Here is a 12,060-nt window from a genome sequence, read left to right as displayed (position 1 = left end):
ATGTCTCTTGCCAAACAGGGACAGTGGACTCGATGGGACAGTGTGGAGAAGAGGAAGATCAGCTGGAAGGATCTGTGGGCCATGGAAGCGAGGCGGTTGAGCTTTTCCATCAGAGCAACATATGACGTCCTTCCAACACCAGTTAATCTTCATCAATGGTATGGTGAAGATCCGGACTGTGCCCTCTGTTCCATGCCAGCCAACCTCAGGCACATTCTCACAGGGTGTAAAACAAGCCTCACCCAAGGACGCTACACTTGGCGTCACAACCAAGTCCTTAAAAACCTTGCGTCCGCCCTGGAGGACAAGCGAGCTGCCACCAACTCCCTACCACCCACAGCAGCATCACACTCCTTACGGACAAACTTTGTCCGCGAAGGGGCTAAACCCCCGAAGAGCGGCTCTACACCATTAGAGCGAGACCAGCTGTGCTTGGCCCGCGACTGGAAAATGCTAGCTGACATTGGCCGGCAACTTGTGTTTCCTCCGGAGATCGCAACCACCACCCTAAGACCTGACATGGTGCTCTGGTCCCGTTCGCTCAATAAGGTCTTCATCATTGAGCTCACAGTACCCTGGGAGGACTCAGTAGAGGTGAGGTGACTCAGTGAGGCTTATGAGCGAAAACATCTGCGCTATGCTGATCTAGCTGCCGAAGCACGGCATCATGGCTGGAACACAGAAGTCCGACCAGTGGAGGTGGGCTGCAGAGGTTTTGTGGCAACATCTACAACCAGACTGCTTAGAGACCTGGGAATTAAGGGCCAGAGCCAGCGTTCGGCAATCAAAGCTGTATCGGAGGCGGCAGAAGGCAGCAGTCAGTGGCTCTGGATGAAGAGGAAAGACCCCAGCTGGGCCCCGAAGTGAGAGGGCCAGGAGGTATGCGGTCAACAATGCTTGACTCAGGGAGGAGGACGCCCCTGCCATGCATAGTCCCATGGGATGTTGGCTATCAACAACAACGCAACTCCTATGACTAATTGGGAATGGGACGCAAGCGTAGGATTGATCACCCTGTCGCTGGCCGCCTTTGGGGAGGGTGTATAGTGTGAAAGGCCGAAACACCCTAGGAACCAAAGGTACACTATTGACGATGCGCTCCCCAAATTTCACCACCACGCTCACTGTTCATTAACTCTTGGAAGTGCTTGCACAAAGGATAGTAACATCTCATCCTGTGTTCTTGGAATCTGAATATGTCTAGCATACTTTACAACCTTTGTTTTTTTATAATTTGTATTTATTTCACCTTTATTTAACAAGGTAGGCTAGTTAAGAACAAGTTCTCATTTACTTCTGCGACCTGGCCAAGATAAAGCAAAGCAGTGTGACACAAACAACAACACAGAGTTACACAAGGAATAAACAAAACATACAGTCAATAACACAATAGAAAAAAGTATATATACAGTGTGTGCAAATTAGGTAAGATAAAGGAGGTAAGGCAATAAATAGACCATAGTGGCAAAATAATTACAATTTAGCAATTTTACACCTGAGTGATAGAGACTGGAGTGATAGATGTGCAGAAGATGAATGTGCAAGTAGAGATACTGGGGTGCAAAGGAGCAAAAAAATAATAACAGTTTGGGAATGAGGTAGTTGGATGGGCTATTTACAGATGGACTATGTACAGGTGCAGTGATCTGTGAGCTGCTCTGACAGCTGGTGCTTAAAGTTAGTGAGGGAGATGTGAGTCTCCAGCTTCAGTGATTTTTGCAATTCGTTCCAGTCATTGGCAGCAGAGAACTGGAAGGAGAGGCGGCCAAAGGAGGAATTGGCTTTGGAGGTGACCAGTGAGATATACCTGCTGGAGCGCATGCTACGGGTAGATGCTGCTATGGTGACCAGTGAGCTGAGATAAGGCGGGGCTTTACCTAGCAAAGACTTATAGATGACCTGGAGCCAGTGGGTTTGGCGACAAATATGAAGCGAGGGCCAGCCAACGAGAGCATACAGGTCGCAGTGGTGGGTAGTATATGGGGCTTTGGTGACCAAACGGATGGCACTGTGATAGACTGTATCCAATTTGCTGAGTAGAGTGTTGGAGGTTATTTTGTAAATGACATCGCCGAAGTCAAGGATCGGTAGGATAGTCAGTTTTACAAGGGTATGTTTGGCAGCATGAGTGAAGGAGGCTTTGTTGCAAAATAGAAAACCGATTCTAGATTTAATTTTGGATTGGAGATGTTTAATATGAGTCTGGAAGGAGAGTTTACAGTCTAACCAGACACCTAGGTATTTGTAGATGTCCACATACAGTTGGGAGAACAAGTATTTGATAAACTGCCAGAACCGTCCAGAGTAGTGATGCTGGACGGGCGGGCAGGTGCTGGTAGCGATCGGTTGAAGAGCATGCATTTAGTTTTACTTGCATTTAAGAGCAGTTGGAGGCCACGGAAAGAGAGTTGTATGGCATTGAAGCTCGTCTGGAGGTGTCCAAAGAAGGGCCAGAGGTATACATCATGGTTTTGAGGAAAAATGCTATTTTTGACTTGATAGAAATACATAAAATCTATATGATTATTTGTTTATTTGTCACGTGCGCCGAATACAACAGGTGTAGACCTTACATTGAAAAGCTTACTTACAGGCTCTAACCAATGGTGCGGGAAAAAAGGTATGTGTGTGTGTGTGTGTGTGTGTGTGTGTGTGTGTGTGTGTGTGTGTGTGTGTGTGTGTGTGTGTGTGTGTGTGTGTGTGTGTGTGTGTGTGTGTGTGTGTGTGTGTGTGTGTGTGTGTGTGTGTGTGTGTGTGTGTGTGTGTGTGTGTGTGTGTGTGTGTGTGTGTGTGTGTGTGTGTGTGTGTGTGTGTGCGTGTAGGTAAAAAGAAATAAAACAACAGTAAAAAGACATTTGAAAAAAGAGTAGCAAGGCTACATACAGACACCTGTTAGTCAGTCTTATTGAGGTAGTATGTACATGTAGGTATCGTTAAAGTGAGTATGCATATGTGATGAACAGAGAGTAGCAGAAGCGTAAAAAGAGGGGTTGGCAGGTGGTGGGACACAATGTAGATATCCCGGTTAGCCAATGTGCAGGAGCACTGGTTGGTCTGGCCATTTAGGTAGTATGTACATGAATGTATAGTTAAAGTGACTATGCATATAAGATAAACAGAGAGTAGCAGCAGCATAAAAGAGGTGTTGGGGGGTGGGCACACAATGCAAATAGTGTTCAGGAGTCTTATGTATGGCTTGGGGGTAAAAACTTTTGAGAAGCCTTTTTGTCCTAGACTTGGCACTCCGGCACCGCTTTCCATGCGGTAGTAGAGAGAAGACCTTTCTTGGTTAGAGCCAGTTTGCGCTGTTCTGTGAAGGTAGTAGTACACAGCAGTGTACGAGATCTTCAGTTTCTTGGCAATTTCACTCATGGAATAGCCTTTATTTCTCAGAACAAGAATAGACTGACGAGTTTCAGAAGAAAGTTTTTTTGTTTCTGGCCATTTTGAGCCTGTAATCGAACCCACAAATGCTGATTCTCCAGATACTCAACTAGTCTAAAGAAGGCCAGTTTTATTGCTTCTTTAATCAGGACAACAGTTTTCAGCTTTGCTAACATAATTGCAAAAGGGTTTTCTAATGATCAATTAGCCTTTTAAAATGATAAACTTGGATTAGCTAACACAACATGCCATTGGGACACAGGAGCGATGGTTGCTGATAATGGACCTCTGTACGCCTATGTAGACGTTCCATAAAAATCTGCAGTTTCCAGCTATAATAATAATAGTCATTTACAACATTAACAAAGTCTACACTGTATTTCTGATCAATTTTATGTTATTTTAAATGTACAAAAAAATAGATTTTCTTTCAAAAACAATGACATTATTAAGTGACCCCAAACCTTTGAACGGTAGTGTATGTTATGGTTCACTCTTAGTTTTCTGTATCTCCACTGTGGAGATGCCCATGTTGATCCTCTTGGTTGTCTTGGTCCTCTTGATCCATCCACCTGTCTTCTTTGTTAGTCAGACCTGACCCCTTCATCCCATAGTTTTTTCCTGTAATCTAATTTAATATGACTGAAGATGCAGAATTTTACGCCAGGCCCCTTCTAATATGGTATAACAGACTCGTTAGAACTTTTACCACACGCCCTCAAGACAGACTACATGCCCTCTATCAAATCAAAACTGGAATTTTTACTCAAAACAAAAGTTGCAAAAGTATGCTAGATATTTATAGAATAAATCATATCTAGTTTGATGTTTCTGTGACACATGGTGAATTAGTTATTGATTTATACCGCTTTAAATTGCATTTGAAAGATTTTATGTATTTCCATCAAATCAAAACTGGAATTTTTATTCAAAACAAATATTGTAATATTATTGTAATATTATTAATGTAATATTAATATTGTAAGTATGCTAGGCATTTATAGAATAAACCATCTATTTTTGTATGTTTCTGTGACAATCGATGAATTAGTTATTGATTTTTACCATTTTAAATTAATTTTGACTAATGTCTGTTGAATATCTCTTGAATGTCAAATGAAAGTCTGAACATGTGAATATAAAACCAACTTTACCTCGGTCTAATTGACAGCAAGAACAATTTGTTTTGTTATTAGGTCCACCATCTGTGTATAGACCTATTACCAATAGTGGCCACTGTTAAAATATATTACCGTTTATTTCCATAAATGATTAGGTGAACATTAAAAAATCTTACAGCAGTCCAATAACATGGAATGGGGTGAATGTTGGTCAAAATGGGGAGGCTGAATAGGCAGACAGATGGGTCAAGCATTGGGTCAAGCAGCAGACCCTGGCACCACACACCACTTTAAATGAACCACCAGAAAGATACTGAGCTGCTGACTTGTCAGCTAACAACCACACTAAACCATTTGTAGGCCTGTCCTGATTCTCAAGAGGAGTTGTGCCAGATGCAAGATCTGACATCAATGAAGTAGAATACAAAATGACTGGGGAAATAATAGGCATCATTTTTTATTAACTCTGCAACTCTTTCAACTATTGATTTTTTTCACAATTGCCACCAGTTTGGTGGCAAAACACTAACAACACAGATATATTGACATAGTAAAATAAATGAGTGTGTAAAAAATATATATAAAGCATATTTTGTGCTGAAACCCTTATTTAAAGACCAATGGTATTGACCGAGTTTATGGTAAAAAATGCTCTTATTTTATTATTTTATATATTTTACATGTGATAAGGCCACACAGAGGTCTTGATTTAATTAGATGCCTGTGATAATCTGAAGTACCCAAAAGGGCCACTAGATGTCCTTTGATAAATGACATAAAATCCTTGAAAGTTACCAAAATTCTGGTAGTTTACTGGTAAACTAAAGTTACCAGTCATATACCCTCACCCTGGAAACATGTATGCATAGGAATACAATGTATCTGCTTTGGTACATGAGAAGGAGGTGCCAGATGGTTGTTTGTAGAGGTGCAGAAAACCACAGTTCTGGGGCAGTGTCCACAACATATGGACACCTGACAGTCCAGCTCATAGGTCCCATATAGGGTAGACCCGTAGCAGGGGTGAATATCTGCTGTTAGTCCCAGTCTAAGTAGTGGGGTCTGCAATAGTGTCGTGTCATCACCCATCCCCCCTCCTACCAACACACACACACACACACACACACACACACACACATGTTTTTTGATACAAAAGTATCAGATTCAGCTTCCTACTACTCTATTGTTAAATTGAGATTCAAATATATATCATTGGTACTACAAAAGGCCTACTCAGTGAAGTGCAAAACAGTTACATATTTCATCACTGGGTGGCAGTAATGCACGATGCTTGCCTCCAGTCCATATAACCATTATGTTAACAGTAAAATACTGTATCCTACATCAACCCCCAATAAACATGTCCCTGTTGGGTAGGCTCAGCCTGAGGTTGTAGGCTAGATGAGGTGTGTGTCAGGTGCCACAGAGGCTATATTTGATTTATTTGATTTAACTAGGCAAGTCAGTTAAGAACAAATTCTTATTTACAATGATGGCCTAGATTACAGTGGGTTAACTGCCTTGTTCAGGGGCAGAACAACAGATTTTTACCTTGTCAGCTCGGTGATTCGATCTTGCAACCTTCCGGTTACTAGTCCAACGCTCTAACCACTACCTGCCGCCCTATACACAGTCTTACTTCATTGCAAGTTTATGTTGTTGATAGTTGGAAACGGTTGGTTTTAATGTACCTGGTTCCATGAAAAGTTGGTGAAGCAAAATATAGGAACATGCACTACGGGTGGCTTGCACCTATACCCCAAGCCAGCTGGTGGCAGCAACACATCTTGTACCAATCTGCATGGCATTGTCTTTACACGAAGAAGAAAACGGTGGTTTCCGGTTGAGCAAACAAGTGACGCAACCCACAGGATCAAAACAGGAAATATGCTGGCCAATTTCTCCTCAAAAACCAACTGCAGCTTTCTGCAGATTATCTCGACAATGCAAATAAAGTGTGTTATCCAGTATATACATCTTAAAAATGACCACATGGTCCAGCAAAACATCTTCTTTGGATGTACGTCGAGATAATACCCGCTGTTTTTGAAAGATAAAGAGGCTAGCTAGATTTCCAAGTCACTCTTGCTAGCTAGCTAGCACACTCACAGCTGAGTTGAAATGATCCAGGCATCATCCAGACGTATGGGCTGAATATTACCATATATAGGCCTGGTGACTGCGGTGCGACTAGAGTTGCAGACCACCCCTGCGCCTGAGAAATGTAAACTGACAGGCAGTCATTAACAGATCGAGGCCGGAAGAGGACAGTCAACAAAACAGATCACTTGACAACATTATCAAGCTAACCCAACCACTAAACATGTCATCCGAACAAATAATCGTAATTGTCATGGATGACAAAACGTACAACGTCAACAAAGGCAAGTTGATAGAAAAAAGCGACTACTTCCGTGCACTGTACAGCTCTGGGATGCGCGAGTCCAGAGAGGATTCAGTGCAACTGCAGGGGCTGAGTGTGCCAGGGCTCGAGCTGGTCCTGGAGTTTATCAACACCTCCAAAGTGAAAGTAGTCAACGAGACCCTGGAAGACCTGATTGAGACTGCATCTTTTTTGCAAGTCACCTCTATCCTAAAACTCCTTTCGTCTGAAATTCGACAAGAGAATTGTGTGGAACTATACAGCCTATCTGAGGTATATGGAACTCATGATCTACACAACGCTTGTCTCAGATATATGAGCTGTCACTACCACCCGATGCTGCGGAGACCAGAGTTCAGCGACTTACCTGCTGCCCTGCGCAACCAGGTTAGAGAGATGCGTATGAAAGGCACAGCCACTCTGGTGGCTATCGGACTCTTCACCTGTCTGGCTCTGGACCTACCAGACCAGGATGAGCCCTGGTCCATGCTGAGGTATGGGGAAGTAGAGCAGCGTTGGAAGCCGCTCGCTAACAACCTGCCCTCTGACATGGTCAATGTGAGAGGCTACGGCTCAGCCGTGTTGGACAACTACCTGTTCATTGTCGGTGGGTACAGAATGACCAGCCAGGAGATCTCAGCGGCACACTGTTACAACCCCTGTAGAAATGAATGGAACCAGGTAGCCCCCCTGAACCAGAAGAGGTCAGTACAGGTCAGCTATATGAATAGATCTCTATGCAGTCTGTCGATGTCTTGATCTTCAATCTGTTTTGATGATGAGCCAGCAAACTACATAGGCTACAGTATGTCTCCGTCCTGTAACGTTGTTGTATATCCGTCTCTCCTCCGGTCAGGTCCAACTTCAAGCTGTTGGCTGTACGAGGGAAGCTGTATGCAGTGGGAGGCCAGTGTCAGGGCACTGTGGAGTGCTACAGCCCTGAGCAGGACTGGTGGACCTGTGTGTCGTCACTACCCGACCCCCTGGCAGAGTTCTCTGCCTGCGAGTGCCAGGGCATGATCTACGTCATGGGAGGATATACTGCCAGAGGTTAGTGGGGGTGATTTTCATTCCCAGCAGAAGTGAGAACATTTTCTAAAGTGTCCAATGTATACACACAGCAGACATAAAGAACTGTAGGCTACACAAATAGTGCTTGTTCATTTGACAAAATATCAACTGGTTCTTAAATTATTTTAACAAATGCTGTTTGTTTTTTCTCTCTGTATCTATTAGACAGGAATACCAGCGTACTCCGCTACTGCCCCACCTCTGACAGTTGGACAGTGTTCCGCTCCTGCTCGGCCCACGTGCGTAAGCAGCAGATGCTCTCGGTGGAAGATACCATCTACCTGGTGGGGGGGTACACCCACGAGCTGGAGCCGGGTCCGGGGCGGCGGGCCAGCCAGACGGAGGACATGCTGACAGTGCAGTCTTACAACGTGACCACCGGAGAGTGGCTCCACCTGAAGGACAACACCTCCAAGTCGGGCCTGAACCTCACGTGCACACTGCACAACGACGGGGTCTATATTATGTCGCGCGACGTCAGCTTGCCCACCAGCCTGGAGCACCGCGTCTTCCTCAAGTACAACATCTTCTCAGACGCCTGGGAGGCCTTCAGACGCTTCCCCGCGCTGGGCCAGAATATGCTACTCTGCTCCCTCTATCTGCCCAACGTTCTGTGAGCGTTGCGGATGGAATGTAAGGATGTTTAGTTGATGGCAGTGGTCGTACAGTCCAGAGACTACATCATATGCCACATGAGGCTTGTTTGTGCGTGCTGCGGCTACATAGCTCCCATGAAGAGAAGTGGTAAAGGTAGAGCTGTAGATGGCTGCAGTAAGACACAGCGTGGCCACATCCCTGTTGGTGGGGCAAAATATAGAAAGACACAGACTTGTTACATTATTTAAACCTTAAAGTAGCTACAAGCACAGGCAAAGCAACAGTCGCGCATTGCGGGTCAATGTCTATGTTAGCATAGCAGCATTGGCCTACTATCGAGATCCATTTTCGGATCCTTTGATTAGAAGTAGACTTGAATCATATAGAACATTCCCTATTGTTTACACTGCACATAAAAAAATCTTCATCTTAGTGTTCACTACAAACCTTAAACGCTAATGCAAATTACTAATAGATGTAATACATGTCATATTGGATGTTGAAGAAAGTTTGTAGCCAAGAAGTGGCTTTGGTTTTACACTGCCGGTTTTGCATGGGAGATTGAAGAACTGAAATAAAATGCTAAGCTGATGCCGGACCACAATTAATACTGTAACTAAACAAATATTTTAACTCTTCAGTGTGAAAAAAAATGGTAGAATCATGAATGGATGAAATTGAGTAATTCATTGACTTGATTCAACTTATGAACATTGTTTAGAAAACAAATGCTAAGCTCAGCAGCAGTACAGTTCAATGAAATGGATAAGGAATGTGCCTTCTCCCTCACCTGGGGGGATTTTGTACAGATGAACAAGAGTTGAATTGTAAGTGACCAACCAAAACTGTGTTTTTTCCCTCCCATTTCCCTGTTGAATCATCAGGAAAGAGATTTCATTAGGGTACGTTAAGAACAAATTGATGAAAGACAATGAGAATGTAGTTTGGGTTTAAAGGTAGACTCAGCGATATGAAGCAGAAAAGTAAACAACATAGTGGTTCAATTTCCACAACTAAGAAGCGTAGGAGCGTGAGGCTCGACTTCTCAGCTATTTTGGTGCCCTGGCTACCACGCTGAGAACAGGGTGATGCGAACCCGTGCACAGATACTGTGTGTGACTGTCGCTCATCTCAATATCTCCGGCGCTGTTTTCGGCAACGTAACTTTGCTCAGTCTACCTTTAATTAAAGGGGATTACAAACCTTTTCTGTGGAGATGGCTTGTATGAACACAGTCTTTCTGCTGATAATACAACTACGTTGTTTGGCTTCTAAAGATGTGTAGGAGTTTGATGAATGTACTGTATATTGTTTTGTCACCTCTGGTTTTGTTCTGACAGATGCCTTGGGCTTTGACTTAGAAGAATAAAGAAAATATTCAGGGAGTAGGTGTCGTTCTGTTTAATTGTAAAAACATTGAAACCATGCATTCAGTGATTATGCCTTTTTGGAAGTAGGAGGCTTTGCCTTTTCATCTCTGCAAGCGAAGCTACATAAAATACTTTGAATCACATCTAAACTTTCATAGTCTGGCCATATTAAGGCCTTAAGGATATTAAGGCCTTAAGGATAATCTTTCATCCCTGTCTTCGGTTTAGTCCTTGCTTCTGTACATCCAGGTACTTTGTCCTCTATTTTTTTATGTAGGGGGAACTAACAGCCTTTCTCCTGAAATTATTCCCCTCTTTCCCTTTGTAAGCGGAACTAGCGTCCTCTATTCCTAAATTATTCCTCCCTTCACATTTGTAGGCAAAACTAGTGGCCTCTTCCTGAACTATTGCTGTCTTTTCTTTTGTAGGTGGGACTAGGGTTCTCTCTTCCTAAACTCTTCTGTTCTTCCCATTGGTTGGTGGAACTAGTTTCCTCTCTGTCTAAATTATTCATCTCTTCCCATGTGTAGGCGGAACTGGCATTCTCTCTAAACTATTCCCCTTGTCCCATTTGTCGTCAAAACGAGTGACCTCTTTTACAAAAGTATTCCCCTCTTCCCTTTTTGAAGCGGGACTAGCTTCCTCTCTTTCTAAACTATTCTCTTCTAACATTTTGGAGGCAGGACTAAATTCCTCTGTTCCTGAAGGATCTTTTGCCTTGAGGATGTCCACATCGACAGAGAAGACAAACTGCTCGTAAGCAGTGTAATCGGTGATATTACACCTTCCCAGTATATCAGCTGCATCATCAGTCTGTCTGATTGGGGAGAAAGCCCTTATAAACTCTAGGCCTCCATAGTTCACAGAGGTCCACTCCTTCCCTGGGAAGTCTGGCACAAAGGACCCGTCACAGAGGAACCAGTCAGTGATAGTGCTGCTCTCGCTATCCCCTTGAGAGCCATGGAACTGGCCCTCAGGAAGAGACACATTGGTCAGGGGAATAGTGGAATGTTCCAGAGAGACTCTGTCCCATGTCTGCTTTCTGGGATCCAGGGTTGGTCTAGCTGGAGGGCTATAGTCCAGGGGTAGAGGGTCTGTCTGGAGGTAGGCAAGGTGGAGGAGACCCAGGGCATAAGGATGGCCTGTGAGACGGTAGTGGAGGTCTGGGATGCCGAGGGCCACACACTGCAGGTTCTGCTGTGTCAGAGGCTTCTCCTCTGTATTGGTCAGTCGCACTGTCACTGTGTATATTGAGTTGGAGTATGTTTCCTTCATGAAATCTGCCCAATCATGAAACAAAGAATGGAACTATGAAATAGTTTGAAATAACTCTGACAAATAATAATAAATTGGTGGCTATTTCACAATTTACATAAAAAAACAATATTTACCTAAATTGAAGGCAGGATCGTCTTCTGCATAGAATGTCAGCTTCATAAGATATTTCTCTGCATAGGGCTGAACCACCTCCATGTCTTGCAGTGAATCAACACTTTGCTTATTTGAATTAAAACAATATTTTTTATACACTCTTGGTTTGTAATGTCTCTATGGAAACAATCATTTGGAAATCATTCTGAATTCTATTGGAATGGCCCTGCACATCAGTAGAATTCTAAAATAGTGGCCATTAAAACATCTGGAATTTGTCTGCTTCCTTTGAGATTTGAATCTACAACATTTGTGCAACTATGTTTACTATTCTACACAGCTGCAAATCAATGCTAAAAGTATTTTGCAACCCCCAGCAAACACACCGATATAGATGTAAACAAAACTAGCCTGGTCTCAGATTTGTTTATGCTTTTTGGCATTGTAGATAATTCCATAAGGAGTTGGCAAGAGAGCAAACACAGACTGGTGCCAAGGCAAAAATACAACCTTTTTATTTCAGCTATGCAAATTGTGGTGTGTGAGAGTGCACATCTTCGACAAAAACCCCATGTAACAATCCACCATGGTTAAAGAAAAATATCACCAGAAGGTGGCAATATATCCCTGTCTGAGTATTTAGATTTTCAATTACAGTCCATTTCCAATCAATCACCTTGGGAAGTCCAACAGTCCCCTAAATAAACACCGGTAAACAGGTTAATTGCATGTGTGAAAACAATATTCTGTGCAGGAGGACATT

At 43.3% G+C, this 12,060-nt stretch overlaps 1 protein-coding gene across 1 annotated transcript; it reads left to right on the top strand.

The window, feature by feature from the left end:
• The first annotated feature begins 6,372 nt into the window (after positions 1-6,372).
• Positions 6,373-9,941, top strand: LOC112217013 (kelch-like protein 42). The gene is made up of 3 exons (XM_024377222.2): positions 6,373-7,592; positions 7,745-7,938; positions 8,125-9,941. The coding sequence occupies exons 1-3, from the start codon at positions 6,829-6,831 to the stop codon at positions 8,574-8,576; spliced, it is 1,410 nt and encodes a 469-aa protein (XP_024232990.2). The 5' UTR covers positions 6,373-6,828; the 3' UTR covers positions 8,577-9,941.
• The last annotated feature ends 2,119 nt before the right edge of the window (positions 9,942-12,060 follow it).

This window comes from Oncorhynchus tshawytscha, linkage group LG17 (assembly GCF_018296145.1).
Source record: "Oncorhynchus tshawytscha isolate Ot180627B linkage group LG17, Otsh_v2.0, whole genome shotgun sequence".
Lineage (NCBI taxonomy): Eukaryota > Metazoa > Chordata > Actinopteri > Salmoniformes > Salmonidae > Oncorhynchus > Oncorhynchus tshawytscha.
This window is presented reverse-complemented; position numbering and strand designations above follow the sequence as displayed.